The sequence below is a fragment of the Corvus brachyrhynchos genome, unplaced genomic scaffold (assembly GCF_000691975.1).
Source record: "Corvus brachyrhynchos isolate BGI_N302 unplaced genomic scaffold, ASM69197v1 scaffold408, whole genome shotgun sequence".
NCBI lineage: Eukaryota > Metazoa > Chordata > Aves > Passeriformes > Corvidae > Corvus > Corvus brachyrhynchos.
Genome location: NW_008239759.1, coordinates 487,486 through 513,414, shown reverse-complemented (window position 1 = coordinate 513,414; position 25,929 = coordinate 487,486). Strand labels below are relative to the sequence as shown.

Below are 25,929 nucleotides of genomic sequence, written 5' to 3'. Positions count from 1 at the left end.
ATTATAGTTTGCCATTTTTTACTTAAGTCAAAAAATATGGTCAAGGAAAGGTCCATACAAACACTGCGTAATAACATTTTGTAGTTATTTTGCAAGTGAAAACTACAAGCCCTAATTGGTGGTTTGTTGAAAGCAAAGGGCTTGTTAAGTAGGCTGTATTGGTGATCTCTAGGGATGACAAAAAAGAAGAAATTGATGGAAGGACACTGTCAAAACATGACAGTCAAATCTTTTTTATGTTATTATTTAGAAATTTGATTTGGTGTTAGGAGTCCTGCAACTGACACACATCACGAACTGAAAGCTTGACAACAGGTAATTTCACTGAAACAATAATGTTGTTACATTACCTTACAAAACAGGTAAGAAAAGTATCTAGCTGTTACGGTCATTTTTGTTTGTTTCTGTGAATTTAGACCATCTAGATGTAAAGCACCAGGAATTCAAATTACATTATATTCTTATGCCAGCTGGACCCAAATATCAAATAACTTCGATGGATGCCCACATGCGGACATTTCCTATCAGTCAGATTATTTTGCAAGTGTTTAATTAAGAAATAGCATATTATGTGCTGGAATCTAACACCAGTAAAGAAATGGTCCACGTTGATGGTCTAATTGCTGAAATACCTAAAGAAAATTGATGCTCTGCTTTGATTTATATTTGACAGGACCATGAAAATCACTTCCTCTGTAATGGTTAAGTATAGCACTGGAGAGGGGAGCAGTAGAAACATCAAAATATAGTAAGTGTGCAAAGCCAGATTTTGCTGGAAAACTGGATTTTCCTGGGTATTGTATTGTTCTCTACTACTGGCCTTTCGAAAGAAATTCTGTTTTAATTAATAATATGCAATTGCAGTGTAGGCAAGTGTGAATTTAGTTCACCACTGAATAGAAAATTAAATATTAAATATTGAAAACTTACAGGAAAATTATTTTATCCTTTTTTTGTCATAAAATAATAAATCATTGCTTATGCAATTTTATTGTTTTCCCTATTTTTAATTGAAAATATTTAGCAGACTTCAAAACGTTTTGACAAAACACAACAATATTTATTTTTGAAAAACTTATATAAAAGGGAGAAAAAGTATATTAATGCTTTCAGCAATGTCACGCCACAGTGTCATTTGTTATGGTTTCCAATTCCATTTCGTAGCTGAAAAAATAGAAATACTACGATGACATTCTGGCAGGGAACAGAAAACCAGTAAATTACCTTCTTGATATAGGAAATTGAAGCCATTGATTTAAACTTGTTTAAGCCAACATTTTACATACATAAGCATTTCTAGCAGCATGAAAGAAAGCATGATCAGTCCTACCACAAGGTAGAAAAGGATTTCCCATATCTATTTCACTCTTAGCTTGTTATTTAGAGACCTGTTTCACTGCTTTTTCACAATCTGTATGTAGTTTATTCTCATCAGCGCCACTGAGATACCGGGCTGCGTCCACAGGGGCATTACCTAGCAGAGAGAGAGATACCATAATCCCAATCTACTCAGTGCCTATCAGGCCACACCTGGAGTATTATGTCCAGTTCAGGTCCCCAAAATTCAAAAATAACACAGAAAGACAAGGGATGGTCCAAAAGAGGGCTACCAATGTCTGCTTGTGAGGAAAGACTTGAAGTAGTTAGATCTCTTCTCCCTGGAGAAGAGAACGGGCAGGAGGAGCATCATCACAGTTTTTCCATACCTAAAAGGCACCCACAAAGAGAATGGAGACACTCATCACAAGGAGCTACATGGAGAAGAGAAATGGCAATAAGTGAAAGAAGGCAGGAAATGTTTCATTTCAATAGAATAAAGACATTTTTTGCAGAGAGAACAATCATTCACTGGAAGAATGAACTGCCTAGAGATGTGGTGGTGTCCTCATCACTGAAGGTTTTCAAGATGTGATTGGACAGAGTACCAGATCATTTTGTCTATAGGCTTTCTTTCCCCAAAAATGTTGCACTGGATGATCTTCAGAGGTACCTCCCAGGCTGGAATGCTCTGTAGTTCTACGGGTCTATGATCCAGCAATTGTGGGGAGAGGCTGAATGCGCTCATACAAAGGAGGAAAAATAGACTGTTTAAGACCTTTTTTTGAGAAGAAGCTGGGCCACTTCCAGCATGGAGCCAGCACAGAGGAACATTCGTCTGGCTCAGAGATGCTTCTGATTCCCAAGAAATGAAAGAAGCACAGAAGATCTGTCTAAAAGGTGGGACCAATTCAAATGATGTAAGATGACAGACAGGGATTGTGTTTTGTCTGACTCTACTGCACTTTTTGCTCTTTACATCCAAGTACCTGAAAGGTCTATATTGTTCTTGTGCCATTGGTCAGCTTTTGTGCCATTGGTCAGCTTGTAGCTTCCTCAAACCCTTACCACTATTTCCCTTTTTCTGATTTAAAACCAGCTGGGTGGAATCCAGCTCCTTCTTTTTGGGATAGTCATGGATATTGCATTCAAATACATTTGGATGAAAACAGATAGTAAATTTACTTATTAGGACTTATTAACTCAGGATTAAAGCCATGTTAGAACTTCTTGTTTTACTAATTAAAACAGAGCTACTGCAGGAAGTAATTAGATCCATATCTTTTAAGCCATCCAAAATATTTCATATGAATCTACTAATCTAATCCTAATACTAACTAGAACAAAACTATTACCATGAAAAACAGTGCCAAAGATTTATGGATTAAATCAGACCCAGTGCAATTAGATAGACTTCCCCTGAAGTCAGGGTAACTGCATCTATTTCCTGCAGGTCAGAATTCAGCTTCAATTCATCATTACTCCTGTCAATTTTACAGGTATTTTCTGCAGTGTTTATATTACCTTCTTATTACAAACCAAGTAATAAATATTTTAACCTAATGAACTTTGAAGCCTTTGTGTTTTCCAAAGTTCTCCAGAGCAGCCTAGGAGCAATAGAGCAGCTTATGGCCTATCCCTTGCCTTTGTCCACTCTCAACTCCACACTCTCTACTTGCTGGTTTCATTTCCTCTTTGAGGAGTGATGTTTATATACTCACTGATTCTGAAGTATTTGTATGACAGAGCGGGCAGCCATTTGTTGAGCTGCTCTGTTATTTGGTGTCCACTTTAGATAACCCATAATTGCAATTCTTTCAAACAAAGTGGAAAATGTAACCAACCATGTTCTAAAGAATGTTTTCTTTATTTAATTTCTGTGGTGATAATCAGCAGTTACTTTTTTTGTAATGTACGTCACACCACAAACACAGTGTAGATGCCAGTTTGAGGCAAAGTTTTGGGGAAAAAGCAAATTTTCCCAGGATAAATTAGGACCTCAACAATGTACAAAGCAATTTTTTTTCCCAATCTAGTTCTCCTTCTGTCTTAGTAAATCTTAATTTGGACAGGTATGAAGGAAAATTAAATGTGACGATTGCTCAAACTTGTATTAAACTTGTGTCCTATATTTTGTGTTAAGCATCAGTCAAGTAGAATTCTTTAGAACTGGAACAGAATTGTTAATCTGTTTTAATACTAACATAATTATAAAACAGAGAATAAATACTCTCCATATATTTTGTGTTTGTTACATATTGCCAAACTTGTAAATGTCCTATAGTAAATGTCATACTATAAAGAATTATATTTTATTTGGGAGATGGATAGCAAATAGAATTTTTTAAAAATACAAGTATAATGTCCAGAAATTTCCTGTGTTGAGAAAATAACATTGAGTTTTATACTCTGGCTGGTTTCCAAGGGTCACTGAAATGAAGGAAAATGCTTCCTTTGCCTTCAGTGGTCTTTGGCATGGTTTAAGTATTTCAAAAGGAAAATCTATCCGGTAGATATTTCTGCATTTGCTGTAGGCAACAATGCTGTAAATTCAGTTTCTCTTTTAATATGGTTTCTAACATAGTTTACAACCACTACTAGTATTTATTTTGCTTGAACAAATTAAAAACTCTTCTGTCAAGAAGCTATGAGAGGACAATGCAACTTAATCTATATATTATATTATGCTATCATATTCTATGTACTCTATGAATAACATAGCTTAGGAAAATGATTGACATGAATTCCAGTAAAACACTTTCATATTTTGAAAAACCTTTGTAAGGTTGCCAGTACTTCATATTTTTAAATGGAATAAATTTGATATAAATATATCAAACAGAATCCCACAGCAGATCAACATCAAGATGACAGGTCTATTATTCATGCTTGGCAAGAATATAAAAATAATGTTTTCCAGTGTGCCTCAAATCATTGTCAAGATATGCACAAGAATAGAACTAAACTAAAAACCTAAAGGGTGCAACTATCACTAAGACCTCACATGCATATTATATTTCTTAGTTTTATTTACATTACTCTGGCACTTATGTGTCCCAGTTATTGGCTCAAACCATGTGTGTTGTTCTTGGCATAAACACAATATAAAATGATTGCTTCGCTTTTGTTATTTTAAGATCTTAGCTGTGATTTTGAAGTTCATTCTAAAAAAATATTTTAAACCTCCTTAGTTACTTCAGATCATGTAAATTCTGGCTTAATTGTTTTCAATTCAAGTTTTAGTTTCTGTTCATTTTTTATTGCTTTTACTCTTTTTTTTCTATGTGATTTTAAAAATAATTATGCATTCATAATTTTAAAATAAGCTTCAATATGGCAACCATGACTTGTGTTTAGTAAAATTTGCAACTGTTTTTATCTCAGAACTTCCACATAATTTATGAATATTGAAGTCTCATCAGATGGGATGATACCATCACCCTTATTTTCCAAATGCAGGAAGCAGAGCAAGGGGAGCCTAAGCGATTTGCCAATTCACACATGGACTAAGTGTCAGTATCTATGATACTACACTGAGATTCACATCTTTCTGTATTCCTGAGACAATGATGCTCTGAGATAATCATCCATTTTGGCTCCTATCCAAGTTGATTCCCCTTTCTTTCTGCCCTGCAGAAGAAACACAAATACTGAATATCCAGTTTTTGAGAAAAAGAGAGGAAAATTTGAGTCATACTAGATACCTGAAGATGAACAGTCTTTTCAGACCAAGAAGTAGTAATTGCATGTATGCTTTATCACTTTTTAGAAAACTAATTTCTCCGTAAGACGTATATCTTTACTTAAATAACTTTATCCAACAGTCAAAAAAGCCCATAAAGCCATCAGTTTAGTACTACATAACACATCACAGGTTACAAGAGTCTCGGCTTGAGATACTCAGAATTTAAAATCGGCTGTTTTTAAAAAAGGGTAAATACTTTTTTTCCGCCTAACTGCATAAATTCAGACCATTTTCAGATTCATGGAATAAAAATTTCCAGTGTTCAAAATCCCAATAATCTTCTTTTTTAGATATAAATAAAAGAGCATGATCTTTCTCACCATGACTCTTTCAAATGGCGAATTTCTGTACTGGGATTTTAAGACTAATAAAAACTTATATCCAATACAAAAGGGGTTTGGGACCGTATTTTAAGTAATTAAACTAATGATATTTCCACTAGAAGCAAAGTCACATTTTCCTACAATAAGACATAATTTTTCACCTAGGATGCAGACTTTAGCTCATGCAAAACTGAGGAAGACACCACTGTTCCAAAATCTACTGTGTTATGAACACAGTACTAAGCATAAAGTGTTCACAAAATTGACAGGTAATCTATAAGGAACATAAAAGAAGTGCAGTTTTCCAGGCTTATTAAAGAACTGAAGACTGTAATAGGAGAAAATGTATGTGAAAGTTGCTGAAATTCAAATAGGTGTGTAACAACATTTCTGTAAATACTTGAGTTTAGGGGACATGAATGACGCCACAACATCTTGGCAGGTGGTGAGAGTCCAGTAAAGTGACTCCTTCCACAACTAAATCAGAACTCCAAATACACTGAGAAACACCATCCTAATAAGGAGGGTAGATTGAAGCCTAAGACTCATGATTCCTTGCACAGAACATTTTCCAAAATAAAAAACAGTCTCCCCAATTCTTCACCCTCTGTTTTATTTAATCACAATATGAAGATGAGTGATTTACAGTATATTGGAGCCAGATTGGGAAATGGAAGGGATGTTGGCAGGTCTCCCACACGAGTAGTTAAGGAAACTACACTGTTATATACTGCCAGGTAATATTTCCAGATGAAATGATACCTTTACAGCCTAATTTAATCCAATTTGCATCTCATTCTTCATCCTATTTTTTTGATCTCAACGTACAAAAATCCATCCAGAAACATGTAAAATAAGTTGATCTGGTTCACATGCTCTTGAAATGTCCTTAGGAACAAGGAATGAACTGCCAATCTAGGAATGAAGCAGAATTAGCCTTGAAATACTGTCACAATGTGCACATTGTCCTATCCTCTGAAATCAGTGGGGTTTTAGGACCCAGTAAGAGTATGTTAAGAGTGTTTCTGCAAAAGAGAAAGACACCAAGTGAGGCTGACTTGAAAGTAAGATTGGGGAAAGTATCATCTTTGCAAACAATGTACTGAGAGGAGAATTGTGCCCAAGTGTTTTATTTTTATTCCAAAGCAGACCTGAGTTCTTCTACAGCAAATGCTCACTGCTCTGCTCTGGTTTTCAGTGAAACATTCCCCAGAGGCAGTGCTTTTTTAGTCATTCAGGTGTTTTTTTAAAGGAAACAGGGAAAGATAAATTCTCCTCAAAGCCCTAGCCAAGCCATGGTCCCTTCTCATGAACTATCAGAAGGCTAGCTTCACTTGTAGGAAGAGACTTGCAACACTTTTTAAAATGCACATTATTAATAATACTTTGCTTAACCCAGTCATGTATTTGGAGATAGAATCATTTTTCAGGACTTCTGGAAGATTCTAGAGAAGAGATTCTAGTCTCTTCTAGAGAGACTAATATGCTTGGTACTTCTAAAGTGGCTTTTAATTTGGGTATTATTAAAGCTGGTTATCTCCATGCCTGTTTTTAGTCTATTCTAAAATAAGAAAAATTTTAAAAATGGGAGGTTACAAGCAAATCAGAATAAGGAAGGAAAAAGGCTGATATGATGGAAGGGCTGAAGAACTGTTTCTATGGTCTCAACAGTATGCCCAAACTTTGAAGTAGAACTGCCCAGTGCTTTTTGGTAGCAAAACCCAATACCTTACTACTGTGACACAAGAACACACAGGCTAACATTCCAATTATTTTTGCCTGTATGCAGAATTTCGTACCCACATTAAAAAAAAAAAGGGGGGAGCGAAATGAGGCCATTTCCACAGCAGGCATGCTGCAAACTAACAACTGATCCTATACCAGTGAATCATTTAAGAACATGGGGCCCTTTTTTTCTTCCTTTTTTGTTTTTTTCCCAAAGGAAATATACAATTCTTATGATGTAGAAATGTTTGAGATGTGATTAATTACTTCCTCAGACAGGTATTGCCTGTGGCTCTGGAAAAGAAGGAAATAACTGGCAGTCCTTTCTCAGCAAGAATTTAACCAAGCACTGTCACATGAAAAAAAAACAAAACTCTTTTGTGTCTGTAGTCATAAAAGCTCAGACATAGCAAAAGAGAAAAGTGGGACCAACTTGCCAGGCAAACAGATGCAGTTAAAGATTAAACACGGCCCTTTTCCACCAAAAGTAGTGTGTACTTCAGTGTGAATAAAACAACTGGTAGTATGCAGTGCTACTGACAGGAGGGACTATTACTGAAATTTATTCCCATAATAGATGGCAAATTCTAAACTTCTAAAATATTTCAGCAGCTTCTGAAAGCAGCAAAGAGTTGAGAAATGGAGTATACCAGGTCTTCTTTCCAAATAGGAGGGACTTATTCCCACACTGACAATGAGCAGCAAGGGGGTTACACACATGCAAACAGAAACACATCTTTTTTTACTGTCTTATGGACAAAAATTAAAGGAAGATTCTGTATAAAACTTCCTAATATGCAGTCAGGGTAAGAAATCTAACTAGTATTCAGGAGGACAATAATGACTAGATAACATTGGATATGTATGAGAAGTGAGACTATATTCCAAAGTACTCTCAAATTTTATGTTCCTCTGAAAGACAAAATGCAAGAACATCTGGCCAACACCACAGAGCTCTGTAGACTTCAACATGTGCTCATTAATGAAGCTGGCATGACTATCTGACACTTTTCCCTAGCATAAGAGTTGACATTACAACAGCTGTGCACCCATAAAAAGAAAAATTCAGTACTACAATTGAGAAAACATGGTTCTCCAGGTAGAATACTGAAAATGTCCTGCTTTAGAAAGTTGCACCAAACTGCAATTGGAAGCACAATTTGCAGTAAGTACGTGCATCTTCAGATCCAAGAATAGGATTTGTATCTATAGTTTTAAGTGGTAAAGTATCGTAGAATTTATGTTAACTAATAAATAACTAGAAATTCTGACACTACAGTCAGTTTAAAAAACCAAAGCATTAATTCACAGAGCTACTTAAAAGGTAAATATTCTTGCGTTGTAATGGTCTAGATTTGATTACCTCAAACTAAAGATACCAATACTTAACGTTTACCCAGAGATGCCAAATGTGGTGCTCTACAAAATTAAATCAATTTCATGGCAACACGTGAAAAAAAATACGTTAAGAAGGTAATAACAGCCCTCTATGTTTGGATCAAATATCTAACCCCTCCATGTGATAGGAGTCAACATGCTTCAGAATTAATTTTTATAGACTCCTTTAACCTTTCTATCCCTTGCTATTCCTTGGAATCACAAGTGTTAAGTCACTCAAGCTTGCCTTCCTTACAGACTTGTATTAATTGACAAATATAGGGAATATACAATAACAGGATTTTGCTGCTCCTTTCTGAAGAATGTTTATACTTCAGCAGGGTGATGAAATTAAAACTCATTTTACCTTTAGGTGTTGGAATTGGTCTCTCAAGTCCATCCACATGACCTAAGGGGTCATTTGAATCTGGAATTTCCATTTCACCTACAAAGAAAAAAAGATTTTGTTGAATTGAGGTGTTGAGTTAACCTCTCTGTTAAAGAGCATTATAACAGTGAGTTCAGCAAACACATTCAGTCCATATTCTGCTTCCAGAGCAGCAGACAGGAAACATAGCACATAAAAAACACGTATCAACAAGGTCAGGATTTATCCATTGCAGATTAGAAAACTCTACAATAATTACTTTGTGGATTACTTCGTGTTTGGCAAAATATACAGCATTAAAAACTACATTCCAGTTCTCACCAGAATAAAATTCACACATTTTTATGAAGAATGCAAACATTTCCTGGAAGCAATTCTGGCTTAGCAAACTAAGCAGTACCTGAGCTTTATTGACAGTCTCAGCTACAAAATGACATAAATTTGCTTTTGAATTTACATTATGGTAATTCAGATTCTATCTCCAGAGGTCAGGCTCATCATCACTACTTATCCTATTCTCAGCCTCATCCCTAAAAGACATCTTTAGCAATGAAAATGTAACAACTGTTATCCAAGGATTTCAAAGTGTGAGGAAATAGACAGACATCTTCTGTATGTGCTCCTCTTTCATGTCTAACATATCTAGCAGCCTGCAGAGAGTACTTTCGGGTTCCTTTGTATTTGCAGGTCTTGCAAAACTCCAACCACTATAAATCAGGAGCCAACCTGTTTTCTCTCCCTTTTGAAAATATTGGGTAAGGAACAGAACTCAACTTCTAACTCAAATAAAGGTATAGATGTGCTTTAACTAAAACAACATCTAAAATTACACCTCCTGGGGTTTTTTTATATTTTCCAATTTATATTCTATCATCCAAATTCCTTACATCCTTAGCATATCAACCAGATATGTAAATCTAAGGTCATCAAGATCCAAAGTGAAAGATCTGGGCTTCATTGTAAGTCTGTTAGGGGTGTTCACAGTATTGTTTTGTGTGAAATGAAGCTAGAGAAAAGGCTCTCCCTCTTCCTTTTGTCCCCATTACCCTTCCTTCAAACTAACCCTACAATACCACTCTGACTGCAAGTCTCACTGAAGAAATACAAGTAACTTCACCCCTGTCTTACACCATATTATGAAAGAAGAAAATAATTCAGACTCCTTTGTTTTTTGTTTGTTTTTTCACCCATTATTTGAGGACAGATTTAGCTAACCTGCCTTTACCAGGTAAAACACAGAAATCAGAGACGCTCTCTACAACAGGCTGGGTCTGAAAGTCTTGTCGTAGTACTGTCACCTTGTCATACATCATCTCTCCCTTTATCTCCCATTGCTTGAAGTTCTTTGCCTGGCAATAGTAGAGATACCACTTGATTTGTGGTCTTATTCCCAGATACCCCAATTAGAGTGATGGTGAAGATGGTGTTGTACCCTTGGTAACACACACTTTCAATTTGGAACAGCTAAGGCTTGGGCACACGTCCTCCATCTTCTGCCACACCTAGCATTAGCCAATGGAAATCATAGATAATATTCATCTGCAGACTGCAGGGAGAAATGGACATGGGTGGCCAAGCTGGCCATTGCCAAGCTCTGCCATTGCAAATCCCAACACAGTGTGTCTTCATAGCCCTGCAGGCAGGGTACAGATTAGCGCCTGACTTTTTAACTGTACTGAAGCTTTGTCGATTTATTTGATTCAGTGTGAAGTGGTGAATGCACTGTTTGACAGGCATATTCTGTCAAATTTCAGGAGAGATACATCACATCTTGTTCTTACCAAGGGGCAGCAAGACCTCTATCCCTTGCTCTTGCTTGACCTTCTCTGTGTCACACAAGAGGTTTAGAAGGCGCAGCAGCATTTACTGGCCACAAGGAAGACAAATCCAAGATGAGACAGAGCAAAAAGAAGAGTAGGAAAACGAATCAGTTTTTTAGTCCACAAGTACTTGCCCATATTTTATTCTGCTGATCATAATCCACCAGCATTCACAGGATGGAACATTATTACAAACCTGTTCTTAAGGACACTAAACTGCTTGACACTCAGCTCTCTGGACTCCAGGCTGCCTGAGATCTGTAAAACTTTTGGTTTAATACCACACATTCAACTTTAAAAGAGCTGTTTCTATTTCTTCAGTAATCTCATGGGATTTACAACAGAAAAAGACATTAGAAGTCAGGTAAATGAGCACAGAAATGTTCTCCTCTCTCATCTCTCCTTCCCACACCCATATATATTATTTTTTTTAAGCTTTTCAAAACTCAGGTGGAAAGAAACAAAAGCATTTGCTGTTCTGAAAAAGTTTCAATAATAGTTTTATGTGATTCACTCTTGTACTTGATATGCTTCTGTCTGGAAAAAACATTAATCTCCAGATGTGCTTTACCAGAGAACAATTACAAACCATAGACACCACCTATCATCAAAATCTCCAGAACTAAGAAAAATTAAAATTAAAATCCTTTGTATACTTTGCAAGTTATAAATACAAATCAGATCTGTCACTTAAACTTGTTTTTATGAAAGAAAAATGTATATTTTCTGTAATCTGCAAAATGCCACTTCAGCCACATTTATGACAAATTCCAAGCTTTAATCCTAAAGTTTCTGTACCACAACTTAAAACACCGAAGAGTTATTATCAATTTGAAAAATTAAGTTTTTAACACTATAAAGGCAACCAGCAAGTCACTATAACAAAATAAAACCTTTTCTCTTGCACTAAAGAGAATTTTAAAATTCTGGATTCCAGAACTTAAAGAAAAGTGTTCCTGTTGAATATTATTTTCCATGTTTTCTGGTTTTACATTAATAACATAGTATGTTTTTCCTGCTAGGAGTGAGTCCATGGTGTTTACCTCAGCAAACAATAATTCTCGTAATATTTTTTTTCCAATTTTCCTAACTATAGCACAGATGCACCCTGATCACATCTCATCACCAACTCTCTCCAGTCTTATTCTTGTTTGAAGACCCCTACAGAACCATGCTCCTGTCTACTCCTGATTTTTTATTCCCTTTTCTCACTTCATTTAATCAATATTTCTGTAAGGGTATTCTATTATGCTTTTCTTCTTCCTACTTTTGGTATCTTTTCCTAGAAGGATATTCATGTGTTGTTCTACTCCCTGAAGTAGAAAAAAGTCCAAGAAATAATTTAAGGTGCCCAACTTTCACTGTCAGTTTTTATCAGTAAAAAACTAGTACTAGGAAAAACATAATTGTTCATTAAACTGGTTCTAGACATCACAAAGATGTCAGATAGTCACATCTTTTTTTATATCTATAACAAACGCAGAATTGTTATACAATGCTAAGAAAAGAGGTAGACCTGCAAAACACAAAACTGGAAGAACAGCAGCAATCCGCTATACAGTTGTTATTAAAAACTGGTGAGAAAATAAATGGTCAATAACTGAACCTTAGATGTGACCTTACCAACTCACTCTGCTCTCACACATGGAGAACATTGAACATCGTGTGCTGCTGACGCTCTCTCACTTCAAAAAGGGTACAGAAGAGTTGGAAGAGTTTCAGAGAAGTCCAATTCAGTGAGAATATTTACCTATAAACCAGGTTTTTTACTGCTGCTAGGGTTTGTCACTCTGAGAAGCAGATGGCTGAGTTCAATGACAGTGAAGCTCTATGGAGTTATGAGCTCTACACAGTGGATGGATCAATCTCTTGGAAAAAATGGCAGTATTAGAAAAAATAGCAACCATCAATTTCAAAACAAAGGTATAACAAGGTAAGGTTTTCTCAGAGGAGATGTGGTTAGACTAAGTGCAGAGTTCAGATGGGCTACAGCTGAGACTGGGTTCAATGAGACCTAACTATCTCACAGAAATCCTATGTGGGCATGGAAGTCCCCAAGTTAAAAATGGCTGGAGGCTGGGTAAATACCCAGCACAGAACAGTACTATGTACCTGGATCTCTTCTTACACTTTTACTTCAGCATTTCCTTTTTTGCAGCCATCAGAACCACAACACAGCATTGCACAGATGCCTCATCTGCTCCTGTGTGGTTGTTCTCACACTTTTCACTACCATATGTTCTCTCTGCAGACATTAAGTGTATCACAGCTTATTTCTGAAGACCCACTTCTTCAATTTACATCTGCAGTGGGAGTGCTACGTAGAAGAGGTCATGAGTGCAGTGTCCTCCTTGCACATTGCATGACCAGACAAAACTTCAACAGAACCAGAACTCAGCCTGAATGTCAGTGGCCAGTATGGGACAAGGCATGTGCCAGATGTGCCACGTGTCAGATACTAAGGAATACTTTATTAATCCTCTTTTCAGGGAACACAGTCAAGCAAAATGCAGATGCTGTAAATAGTAACTCCTTTAAACTGCTCACTCACACAAAAATTATTCCTTAACTTTTCAAGGCAGTAAAGCAAGCCATTTCACCTTATGGAAAATCCCACTCCAAAAGAAAACCCATATTTAAAGTAAGTATAATAATCTATATTTATGATGTACAAAATGCATTCTGTTCCTTTGATTTATTACAGCGAACTGCAGCAAGGGGACAGGTGATACAGAAAATTATTTTCCTGCTTATATATGAACAATTATCGCTTACTTTTAAATTTCCTTTCTCCTGAAAATATGAGGAAGACTTTCTTACCGACAAGATCCAACACAGGTAGCCCCACCACTCTATTTTATGCACCAATGACCAACAGAATACAGAAGGAAATATCGAGTGTTTTTGAGACAGGAAGGTACTTTTACACTTTTGGAAAGTAAGTTGCCCAACTGATCACAGTATCAACTCACAGGGCATACACCACTCATCATAAAAGAGCCAAACTTTTTCCTCTGAAATGGCTATGATTTCACATTCATTACTTGAGAGGTAATTGCAATAAACAGATTCCAAAATGCTCATGGCCAAAAGCAGACATCAAAACAATGCATTAATCTTCATCAAAAAGCCAGTCACAAGGAGGGGGTTGCCATAATTGATACCAGGGACAAACCAAGGCCTCAGCCTCACACAGAAGGAGAAAAATAGGATTCAGGTATTTTCAACCAGAGTGGGCCTGATTGAGTTAGAGCAGTTAAGGTCTGACTGATGCAATATCCTGCAATGTTAGTAACTGTCTTTCATTATTTGCAGAGTGCAGATGAGATCTTAAAAGATGAGAAATTGCACAGACATTTCCTATTATTTATTAAAAAGCATAAAAAAAGGAGTGCCAGAGAATTATAGAGCTATCAGCTTAACTTCAATTCCTGGAAAAATAATGGAACAAAGAAGTTATTTTTAAGCATTTACAATAAAGCAGAGTGATGAGTAATAGCTAAAATAGAAGCCAACGTTGACTTGGCTTACACTGATTAGAATCGGACATAAGTCAACAATCTCAAGGTATTGCAAACAAGGCAGATTTCACACAGAACACATAAACAGCAGTAATCTTCCCCATCTACTCAAAGCTAATAAGGCCCTAGACTACTTTCTCCAATTTTCTGTATTCCATTTCAAGATGGATGAGGGTAAAACTAAAATACAGTAACTTGCACCATGAAGATAGTCTACAAAATGTGACTAAGAAAATAAAAACATAATAATTACTATGCCTTCTTGGTCTGAAGAAGATTAGCTATGGACTGAGAACCAGTATTCTTCAAATACAGAGGTCTCAGTGGACAAAATTGTCCAGTGTGGCAGATTTGGCAACCTTCTAATTCATATGATATTGCGCAGGTAATAGATGCTGCTTCTCCCAGGTGAAACAGATCTTAAGATCTTTTCCAATCTTGTGATTCTATGAGGAAAACAACCATCCTTCTACTATTGTATTTTAAATCCCAAAGCTTACAAATAAATCCTTCAACACTAAAAATTGCACAGGTCTGTAATTAGGAAAACTGCAAATTTTTGTTCCGATGTTTCTTCCACTCATCAATAATCCTGTTTCTGTAGCTGAAACCATTTTCAGATTTAAGCATGAATATGCAACCTTTGCTTCCTGCGGCTGTAACCTTTTACTTGGGTACTAACTTTCTTCTAATAACATAAAATTCCCAAACTCTCTCTTTTCAGCCTAATACTCTCTAATATTCTGTTCTTTTCTTCATAAAACTTTGTTGACCTTCTGTCAATTACTAGCCTCTGGAGCTCCCAAACAAAGGGCCCACTGTACCCTTTGATTCAGCTGCCAATCTGATTACTTTGGCTGGGGAAGGCAGGCTGCTTGGGTTGCTGAATCAGGGCCTTTCATTGAAATTTCTCTTTTCCAACATCTGCAGCCCCTGGCAACCAATTGCAGAGTGGGCTTGGCAGACCTGTAAAGGGTGGTGAATAGGCTACAAAAGATGCAGTTTGTAGCATAAAATCAGTGCACCCCTTTCATAGTGATGGCAGATTAGAACCTTCACGGCACACCTTCCTTAAATGCTGCAAGCTTCACATAAAAATAGCTGAAGGTGGGGGAAATAACTCTCACTTTCTGTTACAGTTTCTCTACTGAGACAACGGTGAAGTCTGCAAAACAGTTACTTCTTAGCTGGTTATCAGCTCACAAAGCATACTCTTCATAGGTTAGTATGTTAACTAATTAAATTTATTCTTTGGCCATTCAAAATTCTTCAAAATTACTTTCAGCAAAATTCATTTCAATAGAAAGTTCTCACCACAAAGCCATTAGAAAGGGAGTAAGCTCTTTTAAGCATGCTCTGTTATAATATCAAAGTAACATTTAAAAACTGTATTTAAAGTAAAAGCAACACCAGCCTACAAGTCACAGAACCTTCAGAAAGCTGGTAAAAACCACAGACAATAAACCTTTAAAAAAGCCAAGGTCGAGTTATACAGAATACATTCCCACAACTCAAGAGCATTCCTTGTTAAAGCAAACATCTTGTTTCATTAGCATGGATTTTCCACTCTACACACTTTTTTCTGCTTTACCTAATAGCTATATTGAAATATTTTCATTTCAGTAAGTATGAGGAAAAACATTCTGTTCCATAACGTACAGGACAAAGGCAGGTACAAAGTTTATGACCTGTACCAATAAAAAGAGTATAGTTATTTGGATCAAAAATATATCATTAATTTAAAATAAAATTTTAAAAACACATAAATGTTAAATCACCTTCATTCTGCACAGCAAAGATTCATTTCTCAAACACTGGTTTAGAGAGATACAAAATGTTGTATTTTGTCAGTTAAATGCATAAAGAAGGAATCTGCATAGTGCATTAATCTCTGTTACTGTGAATGTTTGTTCACAGATTGATCCAGGATAGACTAGCAGTGTGTTTCCAAATACTGGTTCAATGCAAGTGCATGATGAAAAAAACACTTTATAAATTTCACAATATTCCTGTAGGAACTTATTCATTAAATTAAATGAACCTTATAAACCTACCATCAAACCACTCTAAAACAGTAAAAAAGATCAGCTGGTCATCAGCACAAAACTACAGAGAAGGAATGATTCTTCATTTTCACAGAGAGCTGCAATGAACCCTCAAAACAGAAAAAAATATACTGAAGACACAGTTTATCTTCTTAGTCATCAACCAGGCGCCCTAGCAAGTAGGGTGAAGTCAGTGTGAGAAGAACGAAATCAGATAAGTCATTATTAACAGGGATTCAAACACAGACTTCAATGAATACCTTGATTTATTTCAATGCCTCATACTGTTAAAGCGTATTTTACATTAACCACACAGCTGCATTTTCAATTGCACAGTCAATCTTTATCCTCTCATTGCACAATTCTCATCATAAACCTTAGCTATTAAATAACTTAGATTCTTCCTCCTGCAGCTCCTATTTGCCACTTAAAATGAGAATTCAGAAATGCTAGTGAGACAAACCAGAGATAAGGATTTGTTCAGATTTCAGTCACAGAAGAAGCCTTATTAACAGCTGTCAAAACATTACAGTGAAACGAACAGGACCCATGGAAAAGAAGATACTCATTTTAAGTCAACATTTTTAGAGTGCGACTAAGTTTTGAAGCTGTTAAGCTTTGGATTACAAATTATTCTATTAATTCACAGCCAAAACACTTTGATAAAGTTACAATAAAGTCCAGGTCCTCTTATTTTAAAATGCAAAGTGGAGAACATTTAACAGAACACAGCCTATATTCTGAAGGGATATTCAAATCCTATTTTCAATTCTTAAGGCTTCCTGCAAAGTCCTGGCCAAGTCACCTCAGGCCGGATTAGAAAAGAATTTGATGCCAAAAGATGCAGACAGATGTCTACCAGGATTTTCAAAAGCATGTGGGCACCTGAATCTCCTGTCTGCAGTAAATATCCCTTAATCTTTTGTACCTCAGTTGCCCAGAGGCTGAGAGGGGAAAAGGTTAGCTCCCTGATGTGGTTCCTAGTGCAGCTGCATGAGTGTTCGAGTCAGCACAAAGAAGGGAGCAGCATGGAAGAAAGAAGCTAAGATGGGGAAAAAGTGGAAGAGAGTTTTTGGATGACTGTGGTGATTTATATCACTACAACTGATCACAGAATTTCAGACAAATCTGTGACAGAGAAACTCCAAGAAAAGCAGAACATAAAGCACTATTTGGAAATAAATTAAAATAATAAAACTCTTCTGAATGTTTAAAAAGTAAGAATTAACTCCATGGTATTTACAGTGAAAAATACCTGAGTTTTTTTAAGCCACAAAAACATTTCAATGTAATTTCTAATTTAGCAGAAATGTAACTAAGTCTACTAGCTATCACAAACAGCTTTTCTGTACAACTGTATGCTAAGCAGTCAGAGACAGTATACCAGGGAGCATATAAAAGCTTTGAATCATAGAAAAAAAAATGCCACAAGTAATTGTAGATTTCATAATGAGTGGTATTTGTTGGTAACATATTATACTTTGGAAAAAAAAAAAGTAAAGCAATTGTGGGTACATTCCAAAGCTCTTCACCACCTCAGTTGTAAAATCACAGTTTAAACACAACCAGTAGAGGCTCTGAACACACCTGCAGTAGCTCAAAGAACACCAAGCAACATGATAATTATCCATGGCATTATTACATGATTGATTATTTTACTGCTTCTGGCTGTGAAAACAAAATAATCTCAACCAAAAGGTTGAAAATAATCATGATTTATGAGTATAACACTCCATCAACTGGGATAAACAATGATTTTCACAGTGCTCTTTTTTTCTGAAAGAAAAAAAGGAGTACAATCCAAAAATGCCAGTCCTGTTTGCAGCCTTAGGCTGAAATGTTTAACACTTCAGTTCAGGAAAGCAACCCGAGTCAGAAAAACACTTGAAAATGGGCTTATTTCTAAGCACTCTCTTAAATGCTTTCCTATATTTGAAACAAAACAACAGTAATAAACTCCTTCAGCCTAAGAGGCAAAATAAAAATAGCACAGATCACAACCAAGTGTAAGAGAATACAGTAGAAGTTATTACCTATACTAATGGTTATTCTGACTGGGTTGACAACTACAGCAGAGGAACTACGGTAAGTGCAAAAAACCTCTCCTATGTGTTGTTTAGTTTTCACTCTGTAATTGTATCTCACAAGCAGGAATTGCAGCACCAGCCTTTGATGGTAGGGAGGCTACAGCTAGCTACTCTCCCCTCTGTAAAACAGTGAGAGCAAATAGCATGTTCATATTAATCACAGCAGTTTTTGTATTATTTATGGTAAGTATTATAAACATCTCCCTGACCAGAAGTATACAGTGGAAACCAAAGAATAATTAATTCTCAAGCACTAGGAGCTGATACTAATTTGAGAAACCTGGGCTCCTGAGCAGGGTTATCAATACTTTAAGAAACCAAGGCTGGCAAGTGAGCTAATGATAGGGCATTATTCATCCTTCAATAAAATCATTAAATAGATGTACATGCCTTTTTCTACCACCAAGTATTACAAATAGATGTTCATGCTCTTTCCTATCAAAAAGTATCACTTATTTTTTAAAGACCCAAGGAGATAGAATACTATACTGGCTATCTGAAGCTTTACCTAAGCACTTGGGATTTGTCTGCTCTAAGTCAGAGTAGACTGGAATTTTACAAAATTACTAATATTGCTAAAATTAATATCAAATACTGTGTTCAAAGAGAAGTAGCTGATCATGAGTAAAGTTTACTTACTATTGATTTTGATCATGACCAGTAACAAAAATAAGTTAAATATACCAGATTCAATAGTTAGAGAGGGCAAACTTCTCTTTATCATAAAGTATTTTGGTTTTTAGACCAAGAGTTTAAAAATCATTATTTTCCACTGGAAGTTCTCTTTATAATGAGTAATTAGCTATGGTCTGTGTAGACAGAAAATATTAATTTCTCTCCCCCTATGAACAGTACAGCTCTGAAGGCCATGGAGCAAGTATGGAGAGAGAAAGTTGATGTGCAGTTGGTGCAGCCAGGCAGGTCACTAGTGAGCACCCCCACCACTTTTGACCAGATCAAATATTGTTGTGGCTAAACATTACTCTGTGTGCATACGTGCATGCGCATGTGTGAACATTTGCCTCTGTGACTAGAAAAGGGAGGAAAAAGATAAGAAAGTGTGCCATGGTGTAAAGGAAACTAATATCTGATCTATATTTTAGCCATTGAAAAATGCAAACCAGTTACTCTAACCAGAAATTTTAAATATATGTTTTTGTTTTTGCAGGCTTTTCTACATTTTGTGGTATGAGGTTATTTATTTAAATAATACTAATAGTATAATTTAAGTATTATTTATATCTCTTCATTTGAGAGTAGATATCTAAACCCCAAATTATTTCTGCTGACAAGTTTTGTCCAGTCTACATAGGAAATATCTTCTTCCTACTTCAGAATCTGTTTGACTTCTTGGATTACAACTGAATGCATAAAGTGAAGTCATAATGGTAATAATGCTCTGAAAGAAACTCCCATTTCTCTTTCTGCTGTTTTTTAAATACCTTTTCTTCTACAGAAAGGGGATAAAAAGCTCAGATGCTTAAGTGGACTTTGATATGGTTCCTTTTTGTTATTTAATTAACAGAGCTAAACAACAGTTTTCTGGACAAAAAGAGATGATATATTATTTGCTTATGTTCTTCTCATGAAAAATAATGCAACAAGAGTAGATACCTGAGGTGAAAAACAGTGTGTGTGGAATGCTTCCAGATGTGGATACACTGTTTTCAATGAGTGGATAGTAAAAGAACTAAATGAAAACTCGGTCAGAGTCCCATTGACAATAGAAAACATGGTCATAAGGATGCTTAGGAAGCCTCTTCTGCTGTGCCTGCCTGAAAGCAAAGCAAGGAACAGCTTCCTTAACCCTGCAGTGCAGAGAGCCCAGGCATGCACCCACTAGCAAGCAAGCTCAAAGCACTTAGCAGTTTCCACCCAACTCACCTATTTCCCTATACCAGGAAGGAATTTCCTGAGCTCCCACTATCATTGCTCATTACCCAGTTTAACAACTCTAAGCAGCCTTAACCATTGTATTAATGCTTTGTTCCAGCTGCAACATTCAAGGCTGCCATGCTGCCATTTTAATTGTCCGAAAAGAACAATTGGGTACAAATGCCAGTGCACTTTCAAAGTTGTACCTTCTCCATCGAAGAGCTCTGAATCTTATATGTATAAACTCCTATTTTGCAAACTGCAAACTTTGCCACCTTTTTGTTGCTCTGACAGCAGGACTGACATAGTTTTTTTCATCACGTGGTCAGTCTTCCTTCTATGCCATCAAAAATACTGTGGCTGTCAAACACGTGTTTTCATGACAAGCAAGTGAGAAACAATTTTACATTTCAGGGTTAACTTATGGCCCAGTTCAATGACCTTGAATTTGTACTTACATATTGAACAAAACTTGTCTTAAAGTCACATACAACCACAGCTTGATGTGTTTTCAGAAAAGCACTCACTTGAAGTGATACCCTCTCATTTTGAACAAATGCAACAAAAAGCTCACGTCTGATCATGCAGACATGATCACAGATGGGAGTGAAATAAACTGTGAGGATGCAGCAGCAGTTACCACTGGAAAATTGGTTGGGTCCACCCCTGAAGTGCAAAGAACACAGAAGACAACAGTAACTGCATGCAAATGCCGAAAATGCTGGTCTTCATTCCTAACCCTTGTGAGCCATAATGCTAACTCTAATAAGAGGAAAGGCTGCTAGAAGCAGAATACATCTGTTCGCACAACAATTAAAGCAGACATTATAGTGGAGAGCAACATTAAGAAATGACACGATTCTAGGTACTTGTAGGAATCTGAGACTTTTGTTGATAATGAAGCTTCAGTGAACGTGTCCCATTTTGTGTGATGTAGACGGAATTAACATTTGTACAGCTGCCACTTACTGTGCAATATAAAGACAGAAAACTGCTAAGCTTAACAGGCAACTTTTTAATGGCAAATGTTCTTTATTCTCAATACTGGATATTTTGCCAAATATTAAGTGGGTTTCCTCTGGTTTTAAAAAAAGTAGAATCAAATCTTTCCATCCTTCCTAGCACATGTAGTAAAAACCACTTTCTCTGTGCTATGTGAATTTCCCAGGTCTAGTTGCTACAGAGCCCATCAGATAGTTACCAGCTTGTTCTGCACTCCTGCACAGGCTGTGATCTGTGGTATTTGGCACAGCAGAAGATTCAGAGAGGGAACTGCCACAGATGGAGAGGACAGCAGTTTGAGCACACCCTGGACAACTGAGGGGCTCAGTCAAGACTGGAAGGAGTCAAGCGGTAGGAGCAGGAGTGGCATGCCCAGTCAAGCAGGATGGAAGAGAGCAACTCGCAATGGTACAAGACAGCTGGCTGGCAAGATGGCTTGAAAGCAGAGTGCATTTCTTCTCATTCATCTCACTCTTTTGCCGCCCACACAAGTCAAAATTAATACAAGGTGAACAGTTGTTTCCTATCAAAAGTGTGACTGCCTGATATGAAATACACCCAGCCACCTGAATTTAACCTGGCAAAGCATCAGAGTGATAGAAATAGTTATCTAATGGTTGCCCGGAGGCTCAACTTCATTTATAACCTTTACATGACAAAAGACTACCATAAAAATTAGCTACCACTAGTTATCTTTGCTGGCAGGCACAGAGATGCCATCATTAAAGTGGTCAGAGTGATCTGTCATCTTACCTAAGACAAGGAAACTTCATTACACGTGCAGCAGTTTAAAGAAAACAGAGCTTTTTGTTCTCTACTGTTTTCAGGAATTAATTTCTCAGCACTTACCTTTTAAAAATGTTTGTTATTTATTACAATTTTTTTTTGGTGAACATCCAGTTTCTCTTCCTCAGTCTGGGATTTGTGAGAATCTACATCTTTCTGTAAGAAAATTCAACTACAGCCAAAATTTTAAATCTTGATAGAGTACCTGAATTAGAGGTAGCAGTTACTGTGTTAACTAATTGTATGGAAGGTTATTTTTCCTTGTATATATGCATGTTCTCATGCTTTGGGAAAATATTTAGGAAATTTTGTTCAAAGAAGGAACTGAGATGCTAAGCACAACCTAACCATTAGCTGTCTGCTGTGGCACTGAATAAAAACATCTTTGAAATGTCTGGAGTGGTTACTTGTATGTGCTGCACTTTCTGTTGGTAGATATGAAATTAAACATCCACTACAAAAAAAGCTTCTGCGGATCCTCTACTATGTTCACTACTTACTGCCTTTTAGACTTTCTACAAAGCAGCCAACTTGAAAGAGACTGGGTGATTTACAGTCCAGCTCTATGAATGTAGATAAGATCTGGTCAAAGATCTAAAACAAAACAAAGAACTCTGTATTACACTTAGAATGGATTCTCAAATATTTAAAACTACTATGACCCAGAAAACCAAATGATTGATATATTACCCTTGACCATGTCATTCTTGGCTAGTCTGTTTTGCTCTGCTCTGTCTCTGTATTCTGCTTTGTATAGATTAATCTGAAATATCTAACCTCTCTCATTTGATAAAGTAAGCACTGTAGAGATAATTGGTTATTAAGTGCTCTGCTCAGTTACTTGGCTGTCCATATGTATCTCCTGACTATGCAATACAGCAGACATTGTTTTTGTGTCACTATTCAGAAGAAAAATATCATTAGAAAAGCCTAATGAAAGCAATACCTAAAACATATTCTAAGAGTATTTATTTTTATTTTGTGTATTGATTCAATGAAATTATATATTATTTGTATTTTCTCCTACTTGGAAAAAAATGAACAGTGAATTAATTTATTCATCAAAAAAAGAAAATTCTCTATATATTTATACACATAACTATATCCAGTAATACTAAATACTAGTCAAACTGAAGGAAATCTTATTTATAACACAAGGTAAATGAACTCCATTTTCTCCTTATATATGCCTCTCTAACACAGTGGTAAACTTGAACACACAAATTTAATATGTTAACCTAAACCTAACAAATGAACAGAAAAAATTTATTATGCATATAGAAGAAACAAAATAAACTGCTTTACATATACATATTTCTTCCTCCTGTTTTTGTCTTCTTCTTCATGAAAATAAGTACACAAAAAAAAAACCAGCCCTCCCTGAGAAACCCATGAAAGAATCTAAATTTCCATGAAGAAATTGGAAAAGGAGTCAGAATTGAGTACCTGGCACTGCAATTCTTGCATGCATACAACAGCTAATAGGAGTTTGAGAAAAGAACAATAACAGATGAAATCCTTAATTGGCATGAAACACTTTTCTGCGTTTCCTGGAAAAGGTCTACAAAATGGCAAAGTAAGATTAAATTACAGTGATGAAGAAGGACATTCACAGACTGCAAAATTCAGCTTTGAATAATATTCTGGCCACAGCACTGCCACTCAACTTTTAGTAGTTACAGAAGAACTGAATTCATTTACCATAATCCACTTTCCCACCCACCAATTACCATGAGACAAAGGCTACCACAAACTTTCGACCATTTGGCTGGGCAGGAGTTCGTGAAATTACTTCATATACAAAAGAGGTAGCATATATACGGTATTACGTTACTGTAACAAGGCTTTTAGGCAGATTTTAAGTGACCTTATTGGCCCAAGTCATAAAACGGTAATTCTTAGTGGACTTACAATTTATGGAGAAATTTGACATGAGCAACAGCCCCTTGCTGCTTTAGTTAGTATAAAAGGCTATGGCACATTCTTATTTACTGCATTCTAATTCCTATCCTTTTAATTTATTTTTTAAAAGATATTTGTAACAATGTTATTCATAGAACTCCAATAGCAACAAGCAAATTGATAACCAAACTGTTTCATATGCACTTTGCTTTCTAAATAATGAATACAGCACATAACTCCAACCTCAAAGTGCTAGCATATCAGCTACAAACATTATATCAGTCAGGTCCTTATAAGATCCAGTTATGTCAGTTCCCTGCAAGTGTGTCTAATGAGGTATATTCAGCAAAATCATTTATTATAGAATTCAAGTATGATTAAAGTACCGTAGCTTTCCCACATTCCAGTGACTAAACATGCAAAAGTAGATGTTTAGGTGCAGTAATGCTTAACACAGAATAATAAAGTAAGGTGAGTTCCAAAACTGGGAGAAACGAACAACACTGAAGAAACAGATGTTCCATTAATACATTACTCCGTGAGTGATGTCACCACCAAAATGTTGCTTTGACATCAGTGAAATATCTCCAAAAAAATTAAGGGCTGTTTCTCTACAAAGCTCACATGGCCAGCTGCCCTGGCGAAGTGTCTCTACACCAATGCACACAGCATGAGCAACAAACAGGATGAGTTAGAAGCCACTGTGGTATTCAAAAGCTGTCGCCTTTTTGCAATCACTGCTACTTGGTGGGACAAATGCCATGTGTGGCTCTTGAGTGCAGTTACCAATGGCTCACAGGCTGTTCATAAAGGACAAGAGAGGAGGGAGGGCTGGAGGGCTTGCTCTCAACATCAGGAGGTGGATTGAGTGTGAAGAGCCATCTCAGAAGAACAGCCATGAGCAGGCTGAAAGCCTGAAGGTAGGAATCAGAGTCTAAGGCAACAAATGGAACCCTGTGGATAGTGTCCACTACAGGCTGCCTGATCCAGGGCAGCTTGTGGATGAAGCCTTCTTGCTCAGGCTACAGGAAGCATCGTGCTCAAAGACTTTTGTCATGCCAAGGAACTTCAACCACCCTGACATTTGCTGGGAAGGTAGCACAGCAAGCTTTAGGTAAGCCAGGAGACTCTTGGATAACTTCTGGAGCCAGGTAATAGAAAGCCCTACCAGAGGGGGCGAGATGCTGGACCTGCTAGTCACCAGCATGAGCAAGCTAAATGAGGACATCAAGATTGAAGGCAGCCTGGGCTGAGGTGATCACGCACTGGTGGAATGTGCAGATCTGAGAGATATGGCAAAGATCAGACAAAGAATGAAGAATTTTTAGAAAGCAAGCTTCCAGCTTTTCAAGGAAATAGTCAGTAGGAACCCGGGGAAACTGTCCTCATGAACAAGGAAGTAGAAAAGAGCTGGCAGATCTTTTAAGAATCCATAGATTAAGAATTAAGAATTCCATAGAGCACAGGACTTCTCAATTCTCTGGTGTAGGAAATCAAGGAGGGTAAGAGACTGGCATGGCTGAGTAGGGGAGCAACAGCTGGTCAAACTAAAGGGCGAGAAGTAAATGCATAGGCAGTGGAAGCATGGGCAGGTATCTGGGGAAGAGTACAGGGATGTAGTACAGTTGCATAAGGATTGGTGACCAAGGCAAAGCTGGAGCTGAACTTGGCAAGGGATGCAAAGAATAACAAGAGAAATGTTTCTACAGGTGTGTGAGGCAGAAAAGGAAGGTCAGAGATATAGAAGGTCAGGCATATTTCCCCTGCCCCTTCCCAAACCTCATAAGCAAGGCTGACAAACTGGTAAAAACGGAGGAATAGAAGGCTGAGGTACTCAACCAAATTTTTGCCTCAGTTTTTCACTGGCAACCCTTCTTCTCGCAACTCTTGAGTCCACAAGACCAAAAGTCCCTCCCACTCTAAGAGAAGATCAGGTTTGTGATCACCTGTCACTAACCTGCTTTAATTCTGTACCTTCTCTCAGTAACACGGCACAGCACCTTGGTAGTTTACGAT

At 36.8% G+C, this 25,929-nt stretch overlaps 1 protein-coding gene across 1 annotated transcript in view; it reads right to left on the bottom strand.

Annotated features, from left to right (window-relative positions):
- Positions 1–25,929, bottom strand: part of ROR2 (receptor tyrosine kinase like orphan receptor 2) — a 115,276-nt gene that overhangs the window by 36,433 nt on the left and 52,914 nt on the right. The window contains exon 2 of the mRNA XM_008640165.2: positions 8,855–8,932. Within this exon, the coding sequence (XP_008638387.2) occupies positions 8,855–8,932 (78 nt within the window). The remainder of the gene's footprint in view (positions 1–8,854; positions 8,933–25,929) is intronic.